The 25444-nt window shown below is 37.6% G+C and overlaps 2 protein-coding genes across 5 annotated transcripts in view; one reads left to right on the top strand and one right to left on the bottom strand.

The window, feature by feature from the left end:
• The window catches only part of LOC127832554 (probable ATP-dependent RNA helicase DDX20), a 41518-nt gene extending 16615 nt beyond the window's left edge, over window positions 1-24903 (top strand). For 2 of the 3 annotated variants that reach the window (XM_052358070.1, XM_052358069.1), the window contains exons 6-10: window positions 4723-4861; window positions 6873-7014; window positions 11141-11246; window positions 11818-11919; window positions 21253-24903. In XM_052358070.1, coding sequence (XP_052214030.1) covers window positions 4723-4861; window positions 6873-7014; window positions 11141-11246; window positions 11818-11919; window positions 21253-23825 — 3062 coding nt within the window. In that variant the 3' untranslated portion in view covers window positions 23826-24903. Of the gene's footprint in view, window positions 1-4722; window positions 4862-6872; window positions 7015-11140; window positions 11247-11817; window positions 11920-17683; window positions 17704-21252 lie in introns of those variants that run through there. The other variant, XM_052358071.1, reaches the window with a different exon arrangement.
• On the bottom strand, window positions 14729-18620 carry LOC127832563 (tripartite motif-containing protein 66-like). Of its 2 annotated transcripts, none has more exons than XM_052358088.1 (3): window positions 18317-18620; window positions 16307-17262; window positions 14729-16098 (listed from the first exon to the last, which is right to left on the bottom strand). In XM_052358088.1, exons 2-3 carry the CDS (start codon window positions 17247-17249, stop codon window positions 16082-16084), a joined length of 960 nt encoding a protein of 319 aa, XP_052214048.1. In that variant the 5' UTR covers window positions 17250-17262; window positions 18317-18620; the 3' UTR covers window positions 14729-16081. The 2 variants fall into 2 exon arrangements, with proteins under 2 accessions (XP_052214048.1, XP_052214047.1); XM_052358087.1 differs by having other exon boundaries at window positions 14732-16098; window positions 18007-18619.
• Window positions 24904-25444: the final 541 nt, after the last annotated feature.

Here is a 25444-nt window from a genome sequence, read left to right as displayed (position 1 = left end):
TTCTATGTCCGGTATACATCAGTTTTATGCATCATTGCCCTACCACCCAATAGCTAACGCTGTGTTCTATGTCGGGTATACATCAGTTTTATGCATCATTGCCCTACCACCCAATAGCTAATGCTGTTCTATGCCAGATATACATCATTTTTATGCATCATTGCCCTACCACCCAATAGCTAACGCTGTGTTCTATGTCAGGTATATGTCAGTTCTGTGCATCATTGCCCTACCACCCAATAGCTCACACTGTGTTCTATGCCAGGTATATGTCAGTTCTATGCATCATTGCCCTACCATCCAATAGCTCACACTGTGTTCTATGCCAGGTATATGTCAGTTCTATGCATCATTGCCCTACCACCCAATAGCTCACGTGTTCTATGTCAGGTAAACATCAGTTCTATGCATCATTGCCCTACCACCCAATAGCTCACTTTGTGTTCAATGTCAGGTATATGTCAGTTCTATGCATCATTGCCCTACCACCAAATAGCTCATGTTGTGTTCTATGTCAGGTATACGTCAGTTCTATGCATCATTGCCCTACCACCCAATAGCTCACACTTTGTTCTATGTCAGGTATATGTCAGTTCTATGCATCATTGCCCTACCACCCAATAGCTCACACTGTGTTCTATGTCAGGTATATGTCAGTTCTATGCATCATTGCCCTACCACCCAATAGCTCACACTGTGTTCTATGTCAGGTATATGTCAGTTCTATGCATCATTGCCCTACCACCCAATAGCTCACACTGTGTTCTATGTCAGGTATATGTCAGTTCTATGCATCATTGCCCTACCACCCAATAGCTCACACTGTGTTCTATGTCAGGTATATGTCAGTTCTATGCATCATTGCCCTACCACCCAATAGCTCACACTGTGTTCTATGTCAGGTATACGTCAGTTCTATGCATCATTGCCCTACCATCCAATAGCTCACACTGTGTTCTATGCCAGGTATATGTCAGTTCTATGCATCATTGCCCTACCACCCAATAGCTCACGTGTTCTATGTCAGGTAAACATCAGTTCTATGCATCATTGCCCTACCACCCAATAGCTCACTTTGTGTTCAATGTCAGGTATATGTCAGTTCTATGCATCATTGCCCTACCACCAAATAGCTCATGTTGTGTTCTATGTCAGGTATACGTCAGTTCTATGCATCATTGCCCTACCACCCAATAGCTCACACTGTGTTCTATGTCAGGTATATGTCAGTTCTATGCATCATTGCCCTACCACCAAATAGCTAACGCTGTGTTCTATGTCAGGTATATGTCAGTACTGTGCATCATTGCCCTACCACCCAATAGCTCACTTTGTGTTCTATGTCAGGTATACGTCAGTTCTATGCATCATTGCCCTACCACCCAATAGCTCACACTGTGTTCTATGTCAGATATACGTCAGTTCTATGCATCATTGCCCTACCACCCAATAGCTCACACTGTGTTCTATATCAGGTATACGTCAGTTCTATGCATCATTGCCCTACCACCCAATAGCTCACACTGTGTTCTATGCCAGGTATATGTCAGTTCTATGCATCATTGCCCTACCACCCAATAGCTCACGTGTTCTATGTCAGGTAAACATCAGTTCTATGCATTATTGCCCTACCACCCAATAGCTCACTTTGTGTTCAATGTCAGGTATATGTCAGTTCTATGCATCATTGCCCTACCACCAAATAGCTCATGTTGTGTTCTATGTCAGGTATATGTCAGTTCTATGCATCATTGCCCTACCACCCAATAGCTCACACTGTGTTCTATGCCAGGTATTTGTCAGTTCTATGCATCATTGCCCTACCACCCAATAGCTCACGTTGTGTTCTATGTCAGATATACGTCAGTTCTATGCATCATTGCCCTACCACCCAATAGCTCACACTGTGTTCTATGTCAGGTATATGTCAGTTCTATGCATCATTGCCCTACCACCCAATAGCTCACACTGTGTTCTATGTCAGGTATATGTCAGTTCTATGCATCATTGCCCTACCACCCAATAGCTCACACTGTGTTCTATGTCAGGTATATGTCAGTTCTATGCATCATTGCCCTACCACCCAATAGCTCACTTTGTGTTCAATGTCAGGTATATGTCAGTTCTATGCATCATTGCCCTACCACCCAATAGCTCACACTGTGTTCTATGTCAGCAGGTATATGTCAGTTCTATGCATCATTGCCCTACCACCCAATAGCTCACGTGTTCTATGTCAGGTAAACATCAGTTCTATGCATCATTGCCCTACCACCCAATAGCTCACTTTGTGTTCAATGTCAGGTATATGTCAGTTCTATGCATCATTGCCCTACCACCAAATAGCTCATGTTGTGTTCTATGTCAGGTATACGTCAGTTCTATGCATCATTGCCCTACCACCCAATAGCTCACACTGTGTTCTATGTCAGGTATATGTCAGTTCTATGCATCATTGCCCTACCACCAAATAGCTAACGCTGTGTTCTATGTCAGGTATATGTCAGTACTGTGCATCATTGCCCTACCACCCAATAGCTCACTTTGTGTTCTATGTCAGGTATACGTCAGTTCTATGCATCATTGCCCTACCACCCAATAGCTCACACTGTGTTCTATGTCAGATATACGTCAGTTCTATGCATCATTGCCCTACCACCCAATAGCTCACACTGTGTTCTATATCAGGTATACGTCAGTTCTATGCATCATTGCCCTACCACCCAATAGCTCACACTGTGTTCTATGCCAGGTATATGTCAGTTCTATGCATCATTGCCCTACCACCCAATAGCTCACGTGTTCTATGTCAGGTAAACATCAGTTCTATGCATCATTGCCCTACCACCCAATAGCTCACTTTGTGTTCAATGTCAGGTATATGTCAGTTCTATGCATCATTGCCCTACCACCAAATAGCTCATGTTGTGTTCTATGTCAGGTATATGTCAGTTCTATGCATCATTGCCCTACCACCCAATAGCTCACACTGTGTTCTATGCCAGGTATATGTCAGTTCTATGCATCATTGCCCTACCACCCAATAGCTCACGTTGTGTTCTATGTCAGATATACGTCAGTTCTATGCATCATTGCCCTACCACCCAATAGCTCACACTGTGTTCTATGTCAGGTATATGTCAGTTCTATGCATCATTGCCCTACCACCCAATAGCTCACACTGTGTTCTATGTCAGGTATATGTCAGTTCTATGCATCATTGCCCTACCACCCAATAGCTCACACTGTGTTCTATGTCAGGTATACGTCAGTTCTATGCATCATTGCCCTACCACCCAATAGCTCACATTGTGTTCTATGTCAGGTATATGTCAGTTCTATGCATCATTGCCCTACCACCAAATAGCTAACGCTGTGTTCTATGTCAGGTATATGTCAGTTCTATGCATCATTGCCCTAACACCAAATAGCTAACGCTGTGTTCTATGTCAGGTATATGTCAGTACTGTGCATCATTGCCCTACCACCCAATAGCTCACATTGTGTTCTATGTCAGATATACGTCAGTTCTATGCATCATTGCTCTACCACCCAATAGCTCACGTGTTCTATGTCAGGTATATGTCAGTTCTATGCATCATTGCCCTACCACCCAATAGCTCACGTGTTCTATGTCAGGTATATGTCAGTTCTATGCATCATTGCCCTACCACCCAATAGCTCACATTGTGTTCTATGTCAGGTATATGTCAGTTCTATGCTTCATTGCCCTACCACCCAATAGCTCACTTTGTGTTCTATGTCAGGTATACGTCAGTTCTATGCATCATTGCCCTACCACCCAATAGCTCACACTGTGTTCTATGTCAGGTATACGTCAGTTCTATGCATCATTGCCCTACCACCCAATAGCTCATGCTGTGTTCTATGCCAGGTATACGTCAGTTCTATGCATCATTGCCCTACCACCCAATAGCTCACATTGTGTTCTATGCCAGGTATACGTCAGTTTATGCATCATTGCCCTACCACCCAATAGCTCACATTGTGTTCTATGTCAGATATACGTCAGTTCTATGCATCATTGCCCTACCACCCAATAGCTCACGTTGTGTTCTATGCCAGGTATATGTCAGTTCTATGCATCATTGCCCTACCACCCAATAGCTCACACTGTGTTCCCTGCCAGGTTCACGTCAGTTTATGCATCAGTGCCCTACCACCCAATAGCTCACGTTGTGTTCTATGTCAGGTATACATCAGTTCTATGCATCATTGCCCTACCACCCAATAGCTCACACTGTGTTCCCTGCCAGGTTCACGTCAGTTTATGCATCATTGCCCTACCACCCAATAGCTCACGCTGTGTTCTATGTCGGGTATATGTCAGTTCTATGCATCATTGCCCTACCACCCAATAGCTCACGCTGTGTTCTATATCAGGTATATGTCAGTTCTGAGCGTCTACCCTACCACCCAATAGCTCACTCTGTGTTCTATGTCAGGTATACGTCAGTTCTATGCATTGGTGCCCTACCACCCAATAGCTCACTCTGTGTTCTATGTCAGGTATATGTCAGTTCTATGCATCATTGCCCTACCACCCAATAGCTCACTCCGTGTTCTATGTCAGGTATACGTTAGTTCTATGCATTGGTGCCCTACCACCCAATAGCTCACTCTGTGTTCTATGTCAGGTATATGTCAGTTCTATGCATCATTGCCCTACCTCCCAATAGCTCACTCTGTGTTCTATGTCAGGTATACGTCAGTTCTATGCATTGGTGCCCTACCACCCAATTGCTCATGCTGTGTTTGAAGAGAAGACCAAGGCCCTGGTCCACCTCCTGTCCAGTGTCAGCTTCCAGCAGTGCCTGATCTTTTCAAACCTCCAAACAAGGTATGCTGTCTTGTAGTTTTTATGCCAATTGAAAGCAACCTTTTAAAAAGTAAACTCTCTTGAGAAAAAAGATTTAGCAAAAATATTTACTAAGTCAGTATATATTTTCTGTGTTTAGAGAAGATTTTGTAAAAATATGTTCTATTTAAGTATATATTTTGAGTTTTAATTTTGCATTTAACTTTATAACTTACTTAAATTTACAATTACATTATTAGCTCAACAATTATATATGAAATATATATAGTGGAGCTATCCTACTCACCCCGGCGTCGGCGTGAGCGTGCAAATGTTAAAGTTTGCGTACCACCCCAAATATTTCCAATGTCCCTTGACATATTGCTTTCATATTTTGCAAACTTCTTTACCAACATGACCCCAATCTATAAACAAGAGCAGACAACTGTATCAAGCATTTTGTAAGAATTATGGCCCTTTTTTGTCTTAGTAACTGAATATTTTGTTAAATTTTGTGTTTAGATCCACTTGACTTCTAAAGTATCAAAGCTTTTGCTTTCAAACATTTTCAAATATTTTCTTACTATCATGAGGGAACTGTACCTGGCAAGTTCAATTTGACCTTGACCTTTGAATGACCTTGACTCTCAAGGTCAAAAAAATAAATTTTAGTTAAATTGCCATAACTTTTTTATTTATAATCAGATTTTATTAAGACTTTGACAAAACAACACTTACCTGAATACCACAATGGATTCCACCCAAACAATACCCCACGCCCCAACCCAGAATCCCTGCCCCCCCACCCATTTTTTTTTCTTTCCTTTTTTTATTTTTGAAAGATCGTCTAATAAATGACCACACCCCACATTATACCCATCTCTCAACCCCCCCCCTACCCAACCCCAAAATTATATTTTTTTCTTTGAAACATGGTTAAAAAAACAACAAATATTTATTTACTTTATTTTTGAAGGACCGTCCAAACTGCCCACTCAAGCTATTGCTATCAAACTTGAAATAAAATCTTATTAGTTTGTTTTATGTCTTTACAAATGTTTAATAGATTGTTGAAAATATACCTGAACTGTTACCTTTACCTTATTGAATAATTAGAACATTTTCCCCATGATGGCTTACGTTATACTGTCAAGCACTCGAATAGTCGCTAGTACTTTGTTAGCTGCTCTTACTGCTGTGATATTCATTTAAGGCCATCATGTAATTCTCTCTATTCACCAGGACCCAGACCCTTGCTGATGTGTTGAACAGCAAGGGTTGGCCCACTGCCAAATTGGTGGCTAGTACTTTGTTAGCTACTCATACTGCTGTGATATTCATTAAAGGCTATCATGTTATTCTCTCTATTCACCAGGGCCCAGACTCTAGCGGATATGTGTTGAACAGCAAGGGTTGGCCCACTGCCAAATGGATGGCTTGTACTTTTAAAGCCACTCTTACTGCACTGATATTCATTTAAGGCCAACATGTTATTCTCTCTATTCACCAGGGCCCAGACCCTTGCTGATGTGTTGAACTGCAAGGGTTGGCCCACTGCCAAGTGGATGGCTTGTTCTTTTAAAGCCACTCTTACTGCACTGATATTCATTTAAGGCCAACATGTTATTCTCTCTATTCACCAGGGCCCAGACCCTTGCTGATGTGTTGAACAGCAAGGGTTGGCCCACTGCCAAGTTGGTGGCTAGTACTTTGTTAGCTACTCTTACTGCACTGATATTCATTTAAGGCCAACATGTTATTCTCTCTATTCACCAGGGCCCAGACCCTTGCTGATGTGTTGAACTGCAAGGGTTGGCCCACTGCCAAGTGGATGGCTTGTACTTTTAAAGCCACTCTTACTGCACTGATATTCATTTAAGGCCAACATGTTATTCTCTCTATTCATCAGGGCTCAGACGCTAGCTGATGTGTTGAACAGCAAGGGTTGGCCCACTGCCAAGTGGATGGCTTGTACTTTGTAAACCACTCTTACTACACTCTTACTACACTGATACTCAGTTTACGACAACGTATAATTCTCTCTATTCACCAGGGCCCAGACGCTAGCTGATGTGTTGAACAGCAAGGGTTGGCCCACTGCCTGTATCGCGGGATGCCTGGATCAGAGGGACCGCAACCATGCCATGGCCAAACTGAAGACCTACAAGTGTCGCATCCTCATATCAACTGATCTGGTATGCACTGGCTTGGCTGTATATTCTTACTTTGGGCCTCACTCTGTTCTGGGAAAACCGGGCTAAATGCATGTGCGTTAGTGTATTCCCAGACTACACAGGCTAATCAGGGACAACACTTTCCATTTTTTGGGGATTTTTTGTTTAAAGAAAACCTCTTTAAAAAATCTGGTATAAGTGCAAAATGTCGTCCATGATTAATTAGCCTTTGTGGACTGAGCAGGCTGGCACAACACATAACACACATAAGTAAATAACTGGTTTAATAGAGATCCGCTCATTTTTTTCCTATACTGTATTACATTATCTGTGTCTAGAGGCGTTATGGTACACTTTGGTAGCTAGGTGACATTGAAATCTCAGGGCTTTTGTGGTTTGGCTGAAATATAGCGATTTAACATCCAAGGGGTCACTTTTAAGCAACCCATTTGAAAGATTAATAAAAAAAATCTTACTGGACATTAGGTCTGATAAACTTTAAATTTTACAGGAAATAAATGAATTTTACTGGACCTTGTTCTTCTTTAAATGAACAATAGAAAATAACTTGTATACAGTTTATTATTATCATTATGATGTTCTCAATGCTTAACAAATCTAAATACAATAAAATAACAACAAAATTTACTCCTCAAATCAAACCTATTAAATGTATTTTAAAACTTTCAATTTCAAGTGAAGAATGCTATGAGATTGTTTACACAATACATCAAAAACTAGTTGTGTTGCCTACGTCACAAAACAATGTGCAATATTTGACAGGTTCTAAGAATCGCACTTAGATTTTGTGATATCATCAGTCAAAGTAGTTGGTAAAATCCGTTCTATTTAGAAGTTCAATAATCTTTTGAAGTAAAATGAACAAAAACAGGTCCATATGTTTTCATATTCCTAGTTTTGTTTTCATTTTTTAACCAAATTGTTAAAAATTGTTGTTTTTTTGTCTGACACTAGGTCCAACAATTTTGGTAATAATACAAGGCTCAGCAAATTTTATTGGAAATGTCTGAGGTCCGATGTCTTTTGCATGGGTTGCTTTTGAGATCAATGGAAAAATTTTAAGGGTGATCACTATCAGTTTCTGGAATTAAATAGTCAATGCACAGCCAATATATATATTTATGCCCCCCTTCGAAGAAGAGGGGATATATTGCTTTGCTCATGTCGGTCTGTCGGTCGGTCTGTCGGTCCGTCCACCAGGTGGTTGTCAGACGAAAACTCAAGAACGCTTGGGCCTAGGATCATGAAACTTCATAGGTACATTGATCATGACTCGCAGATGACCCCTATTGTTTTTGAGGTCACTAGGTCAAAGGTCAAGGTCACGGTGACCAGAATTAGTAAAATGGTTTTTGAATGATAACTCAAGAACGCATACGCCTAGGATCATGAAACTTCATGGGTAGATTGATCATGACTTGCAGATGACCCCTATTGATTTTGAGGTCACTAGGTCAAAGGTCAAGGTCACGGTGACCCGAAATAGTAAAATGGTTTCCGGATGATAATTCAAGAACGCATACGCCTAGGATCATGAAACTTCATGGGTAGATTGATCATGACTAGCAGATGACCCCTATTGATTTTGAGGTCACTAGGTCAAAGGTCAAGGTCACGGTGACCCGAAATAGTACAATGGTTTTCGGATGATAACTCAAGAACGCATACGCCTAGGATCATGAAACTTCATAGGAAGATTGATCATGACTTGCAGATGACCCCTATTGATTTTGAGGTCACAAGGTCAAGGTCACGGTGACCCGAAATAGTCAAATGATTTTCGGATGATTACTCAAGAACGCTTTTGCCTAGGATCATGACACTTCATAGGTACATTGATCGTGACCCGCAGATGACCCCTATTGATTTTCAGGTCACTAGGTCAAAGGTCAAGGTCACAGTGACAAAAATCGTATTCACACAATGGCTGCCACTACAACAGACAGCCCATATGGGGGGCATGCATGTTTTACAAACAGCCCTTGTTTTTTAAATGTTTTAGCACATTTGTAAGCATCACTACTCACATCATTAAATGCACCTCTTTGTTGCTTGGTTGCACAGCCTATGATATTCCATGTTCCCAAACATGCCAGAGATCCTTATCTTGCATGTTTTTATTTGCGTCACTAATTGCTATTGATAGATGTATCGTTCTGAAAAAAAAGCCATTTTCGGTTGTATTTCATTTTCATGGCCTGGTCTAGTAAAAAGATACTATTACTGTTTGTGTTGTAACACTTTAAGTTAAAAAGCTGTCAAAACAACAATTTTCTATATCAAACAAATTGTTTTGTGACAGATACACTTTGATGTTTCACATATATTATTAGCGAGGCTGTTTTCGGAGAAAACCCCAGCTATTGTCATAGCCTGCTCGTCGTCCGATGTCCGCCGTCCAACGTCCGCTGTAGGCGTCGTGCTAAAACCTTAACATTGGCTCTAAAATCAAAGTGCTTCCACCTACAACTTTGAAACTTCATATGTAGACGCACCTTGATGAGTTCTACACGCCACACCCATTTTTGGGCCACTAAGTCAAAGGTCAAGGTCACTGTGACCTCTAATATCAAACTTTAACATAGGCTCTAAAATCAAAGTGCTTCAACCTACAACTTTGAAACTTCATATGTAGATGCACCATGATGAATTCTACATGCCACACCCATTTTTGGGTCACTATGTCAAAAGTCAAGGTCACTGTGATCTCTAATTTAAAACTTAAACAAAAACCTTAACATTGCCTCTAAAATCAAAGTGCTTCCACCTACAACTTTGAAACTTCATATGTAGATGCACCTTGATGAGTTCTACACGCCACACCCATTTTGGGTCACTAAGCCAAAGGTCAAGGTCACTGTGACCTCTAAAAAAAAAAAAAAAATTCTGACAAGCTTTCGCAGCCGAGCTTGGCACCTGTTATGCGGTGCTCTTGTTTACTTTAGTTTCAGTTTTGACAGATTTTCTGAAAAAAGTTTGTACATATTGAATCCATCTAAAGTTAGAGTTAACCAACGATTGGTGAAATAAGAACAGTGGTCGACGCGTGCAGATGGTGTTACACAATTTACACATGTTTAATGGAATAACTCGGTCCCGATTGGATATGAAATCGAGGCAAAGGGGATAACCCACATTTCACTTTATGGACTCATGTGTGTTAACTTCAGGAAATTGTAGAACGTTTTTGTTCATGAAATTCTTAAACACATTTATAATCAATATCTACTAGGGCATAATAATTTTTATAAATAATATACTGACTACTGACTCAAGTAAAGGTATAATGATTGATCTTTTTACGTGTCCCGGCGTGATAGTCCCGCTTTTGGTCAAATATCCCGAGAATTTTTATGGATTGTCCCAATTCAGACCTGAATATTTCTGGAATGTATTATGTTCCATACAATTTTCTCTATCTTGCCAAAATGACTGGAAGTCTATGGGTATATGTTTGAAAATGAATGTTTTAACAGAAAAATAGTCTAAGAGTTAAACAACTTGAAAAGGGCATAAATAAGTTAAATGTTATTGTAAAGTTTTGATATGGAATGAAAAGGAATGTGATGAAGTTCGAATATGGGTGATAGCTTGTTCAATACTGAAAGTAATGGTTGATTGTAAGGTCTGTTCTAACTTCCAAGATTATGAATGAGGGATATTTTTTGAGGTTTTTAGAGCAAATTGCTACATCAAAGACTAATTCTTTAAACATCGAGAGGTATGTATTGGGTCCAAAACTATGGAACAACATACCTTTGAGTTTAAGACAATGTACTTCAATAGACACTTAAAAAAAAAACTTAAGACGTACTTTTTCGACGACTTTTTTGCATTATTTTAAAGGTAATACGTGATGTACCTTTGATATATGTTTTGTATAGACTTGTTTGATACTTGGCACTGTTGTTCGTTCTTTAACTTGTGAAGAGGATTGCCTCGCTCGCTTGTTGAGGATCGGTTTCTGTGTCACTTCATATTATTGTATGTTTTTTATTTGTGCTTAATTTTTGTTTTTATTTCTATTGTACAACGCCATTGAATATGTTTATACGTAGAAATAGGCGTTCAATCAAATGCTCAAGTTTCAAGTTTATTACCATTTCAAGAATTATTTATTCTGTAGACATCGAGAGGTATTGATGCTGACAAGGTCAACCTGGTAGTCAACCTGGATGTGCCTAAGGACCACGAGACATACCTGCACAGGATTGGGCGTGCTGGCAGATTTGGTAAGGCCACCCAGGTCACTCTTTTTATAACCGTTTTTCGCTCAGAAGGAAAATAAATAGCGCTATATGCAAACAGCATAAAACCAGGTCAGCCAGCAGTCTTTTCAGTTTTTATGCAGTTTGCTGGTCATATCAGTATCTTTGGGTAGGAAATGAAGCCTTTGACTCGTGAATTTAGTAAAAAAAGGTCTTAAATTTTATTTAGTTTCCGAAGGGACTACAAAAGCGTTATAATGCATACCTGAGTGTTAAGAGTTTTATGTTACCAGATTGACTTGATCAGTTTTATTTAATAAATCATCACCATCAGGTGCTTATATGTTAACATACAGTAGTAGATTTTCTAGTCACACTGGTAAAAGAAGTACAAAACAAGTTGCTTTTTTATCTTAACAAAATTTTCACTTAGAAAATACTTTTTTTCACCTAAAAATACCATCGAAGCCCGAAAGTGTCGTCCCTGATTAGCCTTTGTTTACTGCACAGGCTAATCTGGGACGACACTTTACGCTTACAAATTAAACCCTGTATTCCCAGATCAAGGCTAATTTATTTCTTCCAATTTATCCAGGTTCATTCGGTATAGCGGTGACGCTGGTGAGTGATGGACAGGAGCAGCTCAGTCTGGACTCCATACAGAAACGTTGCAACACCCAGGTCCACCCCCTGCCAGGTATACTATGAAAACGGATAACTGGGGCGAAAACAGGGCTTTGTTTCCTTAATTGAGAATGGCAGTTATTCACAATTTTTAGAAGTTTGAGACTCAAATTTTCACAATTTAGAGTTGTTGGCGCCTTAAATGTTCACTATTTTAAAAAGTTCTTGACTCATAGAAAAGTTTGTGACTCATTTTTTGTACAAACTGAGAGGCCAAATGACCCTTCACAAAGGCGATAAAAAAAGGCATGGAATAAATGGTGGCTTTGGAATTGTCCGAGGACTATTGTCAGTTACTTACACAAGTATGTGCAATTAGTGGACCAGCTAACCCACAAGAAAATGTGAAGATAAATGATCAAATGATCAATCGATATCATTGAAATGCTGACAAAACAACAACATAATAAAATAATAATAATAAAAAACATCAATAGAATTGTAGGAAACCAACGCAAGTTCTTAATGGTTACATGTAAGCCTTGGTCCTAGGTTTGGTCAACAATTGGGGAGCCGTGATACAACAACTTCCTGCAAACCTGTTGTAAAAATGATATCATGCAGCCTTATTTCAGTCAGTTATCAATGAAGTGGTATGATAAAACTCTAACTAATATATTTTTTATATCATGTCAAAAGGTAATTGTTGCACAAGTCCATGTTTGGAAATAGGGTTTAATACTATGAATCAACTATTATCACCATTTTTGGTAAATCAGAAATCAGAATCAAACAAACAAACAATATTATAGCAAGATGTAATAAATTGTAAGACCCAAAAAGCAAAACCAAACCTGCCATTTTTTTTTTACAAATATATCATGAAAGTGCTCATTATTAACAAGTCAAACATCATATTCATTCCCACAAAAATGCAGTGTTGTTGCGAATAGTTTTCATTTTTTCCTCTTAAAATGGGTACTAAGGTTTGATACACAGAAAAACAGGTTATTGCCTTGTTTTTAGCTGGACTATTATATATGAAATATATAAAGTGGAGCTATCCTACTCATACCCGGCGTTAGCGTGAGCTTTAGTATTAGCGTTAGCGTGCAAATGTTTATGTTTGCATACTACCCCAAATATATTCTATGTCCTTTGACATATTGCTTTTATATTTTGCATACTTCTTTACCAACATGACCCCAACCTATAAACAAAAGCAGACAACTGTATCAAGCATTTTGTAAGAATTATGGCCCTTTTTCCACTTAGAATATGCATATTATTGATAAATCTATGTTAAAGTTTGCGTACCATCTCAAATATTTCCTATGTCCTTTGACATATTGCTTTTATATTTTGCATATTTCTTTACCAACATGACCCCAATCTATAAACAAGAGCAGACAATTTTATCAAGCATTATGACAGAATTATGGCCCCTTTTATACTTAAAATATGCATATTATTGATAAATCTATGTTTAAGTTTGCGTACCACCTCCAATATTTCCTATGTCCTTTGACATATTGCTTTCATATTTTGCATACTTCTTTACCAACATGATCCCAATCTATAAACAATAGCAGACAACTGTATCAAGCATTTTGACAGAATTATGGCCCCTTTTATACTTAGATAATTGAACATTAGGTTAAGTTTTGTGTTTTGGTCCATTTAACTCCTGATGTATCATAGCTTTTGCTTTCAGAATTGGAAAACTCTATAACTATCGTAAGGGGACTGTACAGGGCAAGTTGCATAACTCTGGTTGGCTTTTTAACGGAATTATGGCCCTTTTTATGCTTCCCCAAAATTTATTTTGGGGGGAGCATATAGTCGCCGCTTCGTCTGTCGTCCTTGTGTCCGTCCATGCACAATTTTTGTCTGGGCTATTTCTAAGCAAATAATGATCGGAATTCAATGAAAATTTATTGGAAGCTTCATTACCAAGGGGAGATGTGCTTATTATCAGCGAGTTCTGGTCGGATGATTTTTCACAGAGTTATGGCCTTTTGAAATTCTTGTTTGTCTTAGTAACTTTGAATGTTTCGTTAAATTTTGTTTGGATCCACTTTACTTCTAAAGTATCAAGGCCTTTGCTTTTAAACTTCAAATACTTCCTTACTAACATGATGGTACTGTGCCTGGCAAGTTGAATTTGACCTTGACCTTTGAATGACCTTGATTCTCAACTCCTTTATTTATGATCACATTTGATTCATACTTTGACAAAACAAAATTTACCTGACATACCACAATGCACTCCACCCAAACCATCCCCTACGCCCCACCACAGACGTCCCCATCCACCCCCTTCCCCCCCACTCCCCGAAAAAATAAATAAATATATATATATATTTTTTTCTTATTTTTGAAAGATCATCTATTTAATGATCACACACCCACATAATACCCCCCTCCCCCCCCCCCCTTATCCATGATGGGTTACCTTATACTGTCAAGCACTCGAATAGTCGAGCGCGCTGTCCTCTGACAGCTCTTGTTATGTATCAGGCTCGGCAAGAATAAAAGAATTCTGAGCTTCACCTGACATATTACACAACGAAAGAGCAGTTACCTATTATTTTCTTTTAGTATGCATATACATCACTTATGCCTGACCCATTAACCACCCTGATGTTAGCCATAGTTGTTAATTTCCTATACACCAGAGGTAATTATTTGCTGTATTGTTGAATAATAATGATGATGTAGAATGTATTTGTTAAAAATATTTTGTTAAAAAGGAATGTGTCAATTGAATAAGACATATCTCTTATTGCAGCATATTGTGGTTTCGATCATAAATAACTCATTTAATTTTAGAGACACAATTTTCATCATTAGGTGATAGTTGTTAATTTGAAACTTAATTAGCATACATTTATATCATTCCTCATTTATATTTAACATATTTAAAAGCCAACATTTATTTGACTGTCAGTGCACATGACTTTTTTATGCCCCTGAAGGTGGGCATATAGTGATCGCACTGTCTGCCTGTCTGTCTGCCTGTCTGTCTGTCACACTTTTTTGAAAAATGCTCATACCTTCTATGTTGCTTCAGATGTAACCTTCATATTTGGTATGCATGTGTATATGAACAAGGCTTTTCCATACACACACACATTTTGACCCCTTTGACAAGGTTTTGAAATCTTCGTTTAGGTTTTGAAAAATGCTCATAACTTTTATGTCGCTTCAGATGTAACCTTTATATTTGATATGCATGTGTATATGGGCAAGGCCTTTCCGGTCACACACACATTTTTACCCCTTTGACCTTGACCTTGCACAAAGGGTGTGCATTTAGGTTTCGAAAATTTGTTCTGTTATTTAGCTGTCTTACATAACTATCAAACCCTTTTTCGGGTCATATGTCATCCTATGGAGACAGCTCATGTCTTGTATTTTTCTTCAAAAAACATGAGTTGTTTATTATAAGAACTTATAGGCTACAAAACCACACATACACAAATAGCACACATACAAAATACTATTAGTTAAAAAAAGCATAAATGACAACAACATATTTATCACTCAATAATTGCTAATAGATCATGAAAAACATAAGAATTAATAGATAAATAAATTTCAAAACAACTTCATAATAACTTATGAAAAAATATGTATGAAAACATGACATGAAGCCAGACTAAAGAAATAATCAACAGTATAGATAGTTGTCAAACATTCTTGTTTTAAATGATGTAATCTTAAGACATTGAAACTCATTTTCAAAATAAAGTTCAATTACTTGTTAATAACAAGAAATGTTTTTTCCTGACCAACTTTTAGATAAAAACCTTGATAACATGAAAAGCTATTGAAATAAATTAGAAGGAAAAACATGTATTAACGTCTTGATATAAAAAAAATATTACACTTGAATGGCTATTTCAAGTCCATAACAATGATTTTATTGTTATTAGTTAATCCCACAATCATCTGGCGAGTGTTTGTGTTGTAGCAGACAGACGCTGGGTTGTCGAGTCCATCTTTCTGTGAAGCAAGAGTTGCCAGTTTGTGTCTTCCCTCACCATCAATCTGTATAACAGTATGGGAGCTGTATCCGCAGACAAGTACTTGTCCTGCAGGTGTAACATCTAGACCACATGGTTTTTGTAGTTCAGAATGCTCAAAGGTGGATATCAGGGTCCCATCTGTAGCCAGAGTGATGAGCTTGTGCATGGTATAGTTGGTGACATAGATCCTGTCCCCAGCAGGACTCACTGCACATCCCCCCCTTGCAAAACACAGAACAAGTGATTTATTAGTACATAAGATTTATAATATATGCATTAACACTATTGCCCCTTTGTATCTTTTCTTTTTTGTGAACAATTATTTTAAAACTGTTCATAAGTATTATAAAATATTTTAAAATCAACAACAAAGATAATCTTTTGTATTGTATTTTTGGGAAATTAAAAAGTTATCTCTAAAAGAGTCACCTGCATCCTCATACAACTTTTTCACGAGTGATCCAGTGAGAGTGTAGTGGTACAGGGCTGTGCCAGAGGTGATATACAATGCTCCCCGATGGTGGGCAATACCATTGACATTATGCTGTAATGAAAATTTCCTCCCATTCACCAGCTTCCCATTGCTCACAGAGATAAACTGCACATCTTTATCCATAGTCACAGCCACCTCACTGGATGTGATTTGGCAAATGCTTCTTGGAGAATAAGACACATCACAGTGACTGGACACCTTGTAATGCTGGTCCAACAGCTTCAGTTTATTATTATTGAAATCTGCAACAATGACCTGGCCACTAGGTAGACTGCAAATGCCAGTGATTTGAAGATCAACACGGTCACTCTGTATTTTCACAATATACTCTGATTTTCTTGTTACAGTGAGAGACTGCATACTTTCTAAAATCCTTCCTAGACCAAACTGTTTTGACAGGTACTGCTCAATGTCAGTGTTTGCTCTGAATATTATTGAACTCGGGACCTTAGCAGGGTTTTCCTTCAGATATGACTCAGACTCTTGTATTTTATCCAGGCATTTTCTGCTAACTATGAACTCGAGATCTTTCCTACTCTTATCACAAAGGCTATTTACAGCTTCACTGAGTGTTTGCAAGTCATCCTTTAGTCTGCTGCAGTTGTCAATATCTTTCTTGAGACAGATTTGCAATGAGGTCCGAATTTCATCCAGTTCTTTTAAGGTTATATTTTCTAGTTCATCCAAAGTAGCATTTAATTTCTTTTTCAGGTCTCTAATTTCGTGCAGTTTTTCCCTACATGATACCTCTATTGACTGAATTCTGCCTTCTTGTTTACTCTTTACTTTATGTAGTTTATCTACAATAGTTTGAAGATTGCTTGATACCTGTTGCATATCAAATGACTTGGTTTTGACTGACTCAGAAATTAGAGTCATCTTTGTGCACTGTCTGAAATAGCAAAAAAAATCAAAATTACCAGAAGCGTCATTTATACATTTGCAATGTGTAACTGAAATTAAACATTAGCAAGTATCATGTCTTATAATCAAAGCAGGACATTTCTTAGCTAAAACCTTTGAGTCTTAACTGTAGACTCATCCTGAAAATAAGAAAAAACGTAACTGTACGACACAGTAAAATGTTATATGAACAAGAATTTTGCAGTATTGATAAACAATGTGGTTCCCTTCCATTCAAAACTTCGTCAAATTAAGAATGTGTAAACAAACAATTTATGCCCCATTTTTTAATTTAGATGTCTACTAATAATCTAGTAATAATGTCCTCAAACATTGACAATTTAACATTGTGTAGAATAACTGTTAAAATGCATACAACAACCATGTTGTTGATGTTTGATTTATTCCAGTGTAAGCAGCCAACTTTCTATTACTTCAATAACAACCATGCTGTTGATGTTTGATTTATTCCAGTGTAAGCAGCCAACTTTCTATAACTTCAATACCTTGCAATCATTAGACTCATCACGGATTGTGCTAAACTGTGTATAACCACTGATACCAATGTTCAAACAATGCTGACTAATTTTGTTTATCATTGGTTGATTCATTCAAATAATTAAAGTTGAATAGGTATGTTGTTTGGAAATATTTTTATATGGATCAGCTTTGTTTAAACCGTCTGATATTGGTGGGGGTTTCTCAATCTATTCCATGGCTGTGTGTAACTTACCTGTGATTTAGTAAAACACAATCTGTACAACACAATTGACTGTGGTCCTGACAAAACATTTTCAGTTTCTCGTCTTTGTGGACATCACATTTCAGTAGCAAATCCTCCATTGTCTTTGTAAGAGGCCATTTATTTTTTTCTCCTCTACCATATTTGGAATGGTTTGCATATATTTGATCATGAGGATCAATGCATTTTCTGCAAAAAAACTTTGTACACGTTGCACAAAAATAATCTGCACTTTCATAAATTGTTCTGCTTTCACAACCTCCACAAACATAATCTTTCACCAAATCTGAACCACTATTACCTGAATCTACATGTACAGATGTCGCCATTTTGCAATAGATATTGTGAACTGTCCTTGGTTTTGAAATGCTATGTCTCCACTGTGATTATGATCCCTTCGCTATTACCATTATCAGTATATATGATGGCACACACAGTTTTTAATTAGAACATTAACCCATATTCTTAACTTAAACTTTTGAAAATAGATAAATTATGTTGAGTGTTTTAGCACACAACCCAGTTTAAATATGCACTGAAGTACAAATCAATAGTCAAGTTACAGAAAATACCAGGTGTATAATTCGCTTAACACTTCACTGATAATACAGGGACAAACCATTTTCTGAAAATAGGTTGAAACATGATATGTATAGTTCACAAGCAGTCTCTTGGTAGTTATAAATCGTCTGCTTTAACTTTTTTTATTTCTTGTTTCTCCCTCAACAATTTTTATCAACTGTTATTTTTGCAATTGCTTTAACAAACTTGCAATCATAAAAACCCTGAATTTGACTTCATTTAAGATTAACAGGTCTTCTGCTGTCTCAAAACATTACGTCAAAGCACACCATCTTGTTTGATCTTGGTGTTTCTAAACAAAATTGTATACACATCTGCATCTAAGATTTTGTAGTCACTTTGGATTGAGAAAAAAGAATTCTTCATTAAATTTCAGTCCAGTACTTGGAAAGTCATGAAATAAACTTTTTAATGAAAACTATGGTTGGCAAACTATGCCAATATAAATAAAAAATGCTTCTCATAGAGACAATTCCTCTTTTTATGAAAATAGGTGGATAAGGAACATGCATGCAAGCCCAATTTTATGAGATTTAAAATCTCTGTCCTATCAACTTTTTACAAGGCAGTTCCTGTCCTGATATGATACACATGTAAATGATAATAAACTCACAGCAGTTTCAATAGGTACAGTCCTCAGATTCAAAGCAGGCATGTCAACAACTATAAGGATAATCCTGAAAAATATAACATGCTCAGGCTGTACACAAAACCAGCAATGTCTAGAGATCTTGACACTGATTTAAGAATTAAGAATTTTAGCCCTTCATTTAATGATAAATATTTCCCCATAGAGGATTGTTTTGTTAGTGACACTGTTGTTTCACACTTTTAATGTCAGTGGTAAAAGCCTAAGAGCATGAAAACAAAATTTGTCGAAGGAGGGAAATTATATTGTGAGGATATGATTAACTAAGTGAGATTAAAACAAAAATTTTACAATCATTTATGGAATCCCAAAGAGTTTTTAAGTTGCTGCCCTTGTATTGATTATCAAAAAGTCAAATATTGATCTGGTCATTTTATATTAAATTATCATAATCCCATATTTGTAATTTCACACTCAATATTAAGGTCACCTGAGCACAAAGTGCTCTTTGTGAAGTATTGTAGTCTGTCTATGTATGGCGCCTTGCGTCATGTGTTATCAACATTTATCTGGTTACCACACAAGAGGCCACTTTTTTCATCTAATCCAGATGAAACTTGGTCAAAATGTTTATCTAAACAACATCAGTGCCAAGTTCCCTGTGTTATATTGGATTTTTCCTGTCTTCTGCTGCAGTCAAAATTTATAGCCCAAAGAAGTTTCAATAAAGAGATATTTAGAGAGGCCTTAAATTTAATTGGATTTTCTAAAGGAAAAGATATGAGTCAAAGTGCGTTTCTGAGTCGTAAATTTTTAAGGCAATTCTTATTATGCCCCCCTTCGAAGAAGAGGGGGTATATTGCTTTGCACATGTCGGTCGGTCGGTCTGTCAGTCCGTCCACCAGGTGGTTTCCGGATGATAACTCAAGAACGCTTAGGCCTAGCATCATGAAACTTCAAAGGTACATTGATCATGACTCGCAGATGACCCCTATTGATTTTGAGGTCACTAGGTCAAAGGTCAAGGTCACTGACCCGAAATAGTAAAATGGTTTCCGGATGATAATTCAAGAACGTTTATGCCTAGGATCATGAAGCTTGATAGGTAGATTGATCATGACTAGCAGATGACCCCTATTGATTTTCAGGTCACTAGGTCCAAGGTCAAGGTCACGGTGATCCGAAATAGCAAAATGGTTTCTGGATGATAACTCAAGAACGCTAATGCCTAGGATCATGAAACTTGATAGGTACATTGATCATGACTCGCAGATGACCCCTATTGATTTTGAGGTCACTAGATCGAAGGTCAAGGTCACGGTGACCCGAAATAGTAAAATGGTTTCCGTATGATAACTCAAGAACGCTTATGCCTAGGATCATGAAACTTGATAGGTACATTGATCATGACTGGCAGGTGACCCCTATTGATTTTCAGGTCAAAGTTAAAGGTCACACTGACCCGAAATAGTAAAATGTTTTCTGGATGATAACTCAAAAATGCTTATGCCTAGGATCATGAAATTTGATAGGTACATTGATCATGACTCGCAGATGACCCCTATTGATTTTGAGGTCACTCTGTCAAAGGTCAAGGTCACGGTGACCCGAAATAGTAAAATGGTTTCAGGATGATAACTCAAGAACGCTTATGCCTAGGATCATGAAACTTGATAGGTACATTGATCATGACTGGCAGATGACCCCTATTGATTTTCAGGTCACTAGGTCAAAGGTCAAGGTCACAGTGACCCAAAATAGTAAAATGGTTTCCTGATGATAACTCAAGAAAGTTATGGCTAGGATCATGAAACTTCAACAGGTCGGACCTCAAAGACCTCGTGAAGAGGCCGGTAGGACCTGTAAATAAACTGATTAAAAAAAAAAAATCATGAAACTTCATAGGTACATTGATCATAACTCACAGATGACCCCTATTGATTTTCAGGTCACTAGGTCAAAGGTCAAGGTCACAGTGACAAAAAACATATTTACAAAATAGCTGTCACTACAACTGAGAGCCCATATGGGGGGCAGGCATGTTTTACAAACAGCCCTTGTTTCAGATCCCATTCCAACCGACCTAACCAACCCTGGCACCCCCGTGTATCTTGATGACCTCGTCTCCAGTGAGGTCATCAATACAGCTACAAGGCATCTGGTGAAGAAGGGAGGTACCTTTCAGCCAATAAAAAACGCTGGTAAAACGGTCGTGGAAACGGGGAAAACTGAAGTTGTGGGAACTTTGTCTGCTGTTAAAACGGTCATTGAAACTGAGAAAATTGAAGTTTCTGGAACTTTGTCTGCTGGTAAAAAGGTCCTGGAAACGGGGAAGACTGAAGTTATGGGAACTTTCTCTGCTGGTAAAACGGTGTTGGAATCGGGTTATACAGAAGTTGCTGGAACTTTTTCTTCAGCTCTACAAACCTACGCTGATTCAGTCTCAGCTGATACTGGTGATACTGATAAAGATGATGCTGATCTGTCTAAAGACAACTGTTCAAATGAAGATAAATTTAGGGATATTACAAATCACATAGAAGCCAAGAATCAAGAAGATCTTGATGATTTTGAGACATTAAAACCTGATGCAAAATGTACTGAATGGAGAACAAACATGGGAAATAAAATGATAACTTCCAAAGGAGTTATTTGTGAAAAACCAGAAGCTGATAGTAGTGCTAGTGTACATTCAAAAGCAAACAACAGAGACATGTCATCTTCTGGATTGTTGGTAGTAAGAAATGCACATAGTTCTGCACCATTTAATGCCTCTGGTCAGAAATGGGAGAATGGAAGTGCTCAATATTCTGCTTCCGGTCTCTGCAATATCAATGATTCTCGCTGTGAGCAAGTAGAAGAAGCAAAATTAAACAAAGACAACATTTGTGTGTATAAGTCTGATACAAATGAAGGTCAATCCAATGGTGATTATTTAGGAGGAAAAGGTGAATTGAAAGGTAGGTATTATACTGTATTTTGTAAAGATAAGACTTCCCAGTGTAAAAATATTAAAAAGCTTGATTTAGTTCAGTTGTTTCAGTCAATGATAGGCTTTCAGCATTCAGGCAAAACCTGCAGTTATGCCTCCAACATGGAGTCATTTACACGCTTCAAAGATAATGAGGATAGCACTTGTTATAGTACTGAACCAGAAATAGCCTGTGTCATCCCAAACACTAATGAACAAAACACTGAAGCATTATACTTGAGGGAAAACGTTGCTAGCATTCAAGAGGCCCTAAATGAATGTGGTAGATTTAGACAAGCTGATATGCCTAAACTGTCAAGAGACCATGGTCAACAACAGCTTTCAATACATGAAGATGAACAAGCAAAATCAATTTTAGAAATCTCTACAGGTACATCCAACAACTTGACAGATTGCATGGATTCACACATCAAAGCCGAAATTCCATATAAATCTGGTAATCAGAACACAGTTCCAAGCAAGTTTTGTTCCAAACTGGAAGTCAGTCCACCTATACCCTCAGAAAGAAAATATAAATCAAATCAATCAAAATCTAGACCTAAGGCTGCTGGTTATCGCAACAAATTCGCAGTTGCCTACTTAATGCAAGATGGTATGATTGAAAAGGAAGAGGAACAGGTTGCTCAAAACATGTCTTATGAAAACAAAGACGAAAAAGTTTCTCAAGTAAATGAAGAAAACAAAGAACCATTGGAAACATACTACGAGAATGTCAACAAAGGAAACAAAGTTTCTCAATTAAATGAAGAAAACAAAGAACCATGGGAAACAAACTGTGAGTCTCAGTGCCCGGTATTGTACAATCTAGATATACCAATTGAGACTAATAAGAAGTTGATGAAGTCAAGACATTCAGAATTGAAGGAAGAGCTGCTGAAAGAGGGGAAATTTAGCCGAGGTTTACAAGAGTTGCAGGAAAGGCTGCTCAAACAGTGGCAGCCAAGCTTTGGCATCCAAAAGCATGCTGTGAATGAAACTGATGATTCCAGTGAGGACTCCTTCACAGACTCTACTGAAAGTGGTTCAGTCACCGATAATGAAGACAGTTCTTCTGATGACTTTGTTCCAAATGCTCAAACATTGAGTAAAGCGAAGTCAGGATGCTCAACAATTATTGAAAATAAGAACTTTAGTTTGAGGCACCCACCATTTCCAAAAGCATCAAGACAATCATTCCATACAAGCAGTCACCAACAAGATCAACAGAAAGAATCAGTAACTGTTCCTCTGCATTCCTACAAAGGTAATACAGCAAAATATTCCAGTGATAATGATTCCAGAGCTTCTGGGCAGAAAGCGTGTATTAATGGTGTGGAGGATGATTATGAAAGGCGAATGCACAGCTGGCATAATGAGTATCAGAGCTGGTGTGCAAGGTTTCAGAGCCCTAGTATGGCACATTATCCTCCGTTTTATGGACAAAGTGGTGCTAGTGGACTTTATGAAAGTTTCACGTATTCACACCCTTACCCATACTACAACAACCCATTTGGTTTTTACTCACAAAATCCTGTCAGCTACCATGGAGGTGTTACAAGCTTGCATTCTGGAAATTTTCGTAGACAGTTTAATGACCAATTTGAAATTCAGAGCCGGTATTTGAAGGAAATGAGCCGGTATGTATGGAATACCAGGCAAAAGAAATAGCAACCGTGTGGTTTTCAATAATCAGAATAACATCAATGTGTTTGATGTGCCAGTTGATTTAAACTCCTTTCATTTGATCATTTGATAACTCTTTGATGTATAATTTACTGTGAATCAGTTTATGCCTGTCTATTGTTTTATTGACAGCTTTACTGCAACACTTCTTGAAATTATGATGGCAAGTCTGAGGTAGGGCTGTCTGAATGGTGATGCATTGAGGAAACGGACATATTTTGATAGCTAAATATCTTTGTCTCAATCATAAATAATGACCTGTCATTTGTCTGTCAGATTGTTGTTCAATATAAGGAATGTAAAATATATGCAATTGAAACTGTCTGTCGGTTGGTTATGTGGTCGAATGGTACATATGTAGACCTTTTTGTTTCCATACAATATCTGGTTTGGTTTGCTGTTCTCTTTGGAGGAAATGAAGACGCCTGGTTATTTTAAGGTCAATTAGAGAAAGGTCAAAGTCATAGGTCATAGGGTTTGTAATATGAAACAAATTCCATAAATCAGATCTCCATAGAAGCCTTAAACCTACGAAAATCTTTGACCTCACACAGTTTGATGTCCAATATCAGTGGGGTTTTTTGCCCAAAATTACAGTCTCTTACAGGCTGTTTTCCAATTGCAAAGGATAAAAAGTCTGCTTCCCGACGGCAAAAAGTAACATTTTTTCCCCAAAAAATCTGACCAAATTTCCCTCCAAAATAAGCCAAACGTTTCTTATAAACTCAATAATTGGTTTATTGAGTTTATTATACAGCAATGTAATTCCCAAGCAGAGTATATTATAAATTTTAGAAAGCAGTTAAACATGCACTGATAAACAATTGGTAGACTGTTATTTATAATCATATAAATAATGTTTACTTTTTCCCAAATTCATGGTCTATCACGCTTTTTTACCCAATCAAAAAGGCACAGGCTGTAAAATATAAAGGGAACAACATCACTGTATATGCAAGGTCATGCAATGAATAATTCCAAGCATGTTTTCAATAATATATTTTCTGTTGTTTAGTAATTTAGTATTAATCTTTATTGTCTTATCAATAAAATATGGACTTAACAGCATTGTAACATTCCAATATTTTCCAGTATTTTTAATTTACAAACATGTATGATTTACTGCCATGCATTTGCTAGATTTACATACTTAATTGGAAATGCATGTGGGGATATGTAAATGAAATATTGATCTATGAACCTACAAGGATTTCTTGAGTACATTTTACAGAAATTCAATAATCATGCGTGCACCACTCTTACAATGTGGGTTTATGTGAATTTAGTTTAGTCTACATCAATAAATGTACTTGTTTTGTTATCATAAATCGTTCCTGTTGAACCATAAAATTTGCTAGCATATCAGTCAGTATTAATTATGTAATGCAATAGGAATCTGAATAATTCAAATGTTCATGAGGAAATACTTGGATGTCATATACATTTTATAAAAACAATGTAGTTTTTTCCCCCATTAGCAATGACGTTAAAATTAATTAGCATGATGCAGTAAGTGACACTAACGATGTTGGCTTAAATATATAGGTTGTTGTAAGTTGTAACCTAGACGCCTGAAATGTGAATGTTGCATGTTTTACTGCACT

The sequence above is a fragment of the Dreissena polymorpha genome, chromosome 5 (assembly GCF_020536995.1).
Source record: "Dreissena polymorpha isolate Duluth1 chromosome 5, UMN_Dpol_1.0, whole genome shotgun sequence".
Classification (NCBI taxonomy): domain Eukaryota; kingdom Metazoa; phylum Mollusca; class Bivalvia; order Myida; family Dreissenidae; genus Dreissena; species Dreissena polymorpha.
Note: the sequence above shows the minus strand (reverse complement) of the source record. Positions and strands in the feature narration are given on the sequence as shown.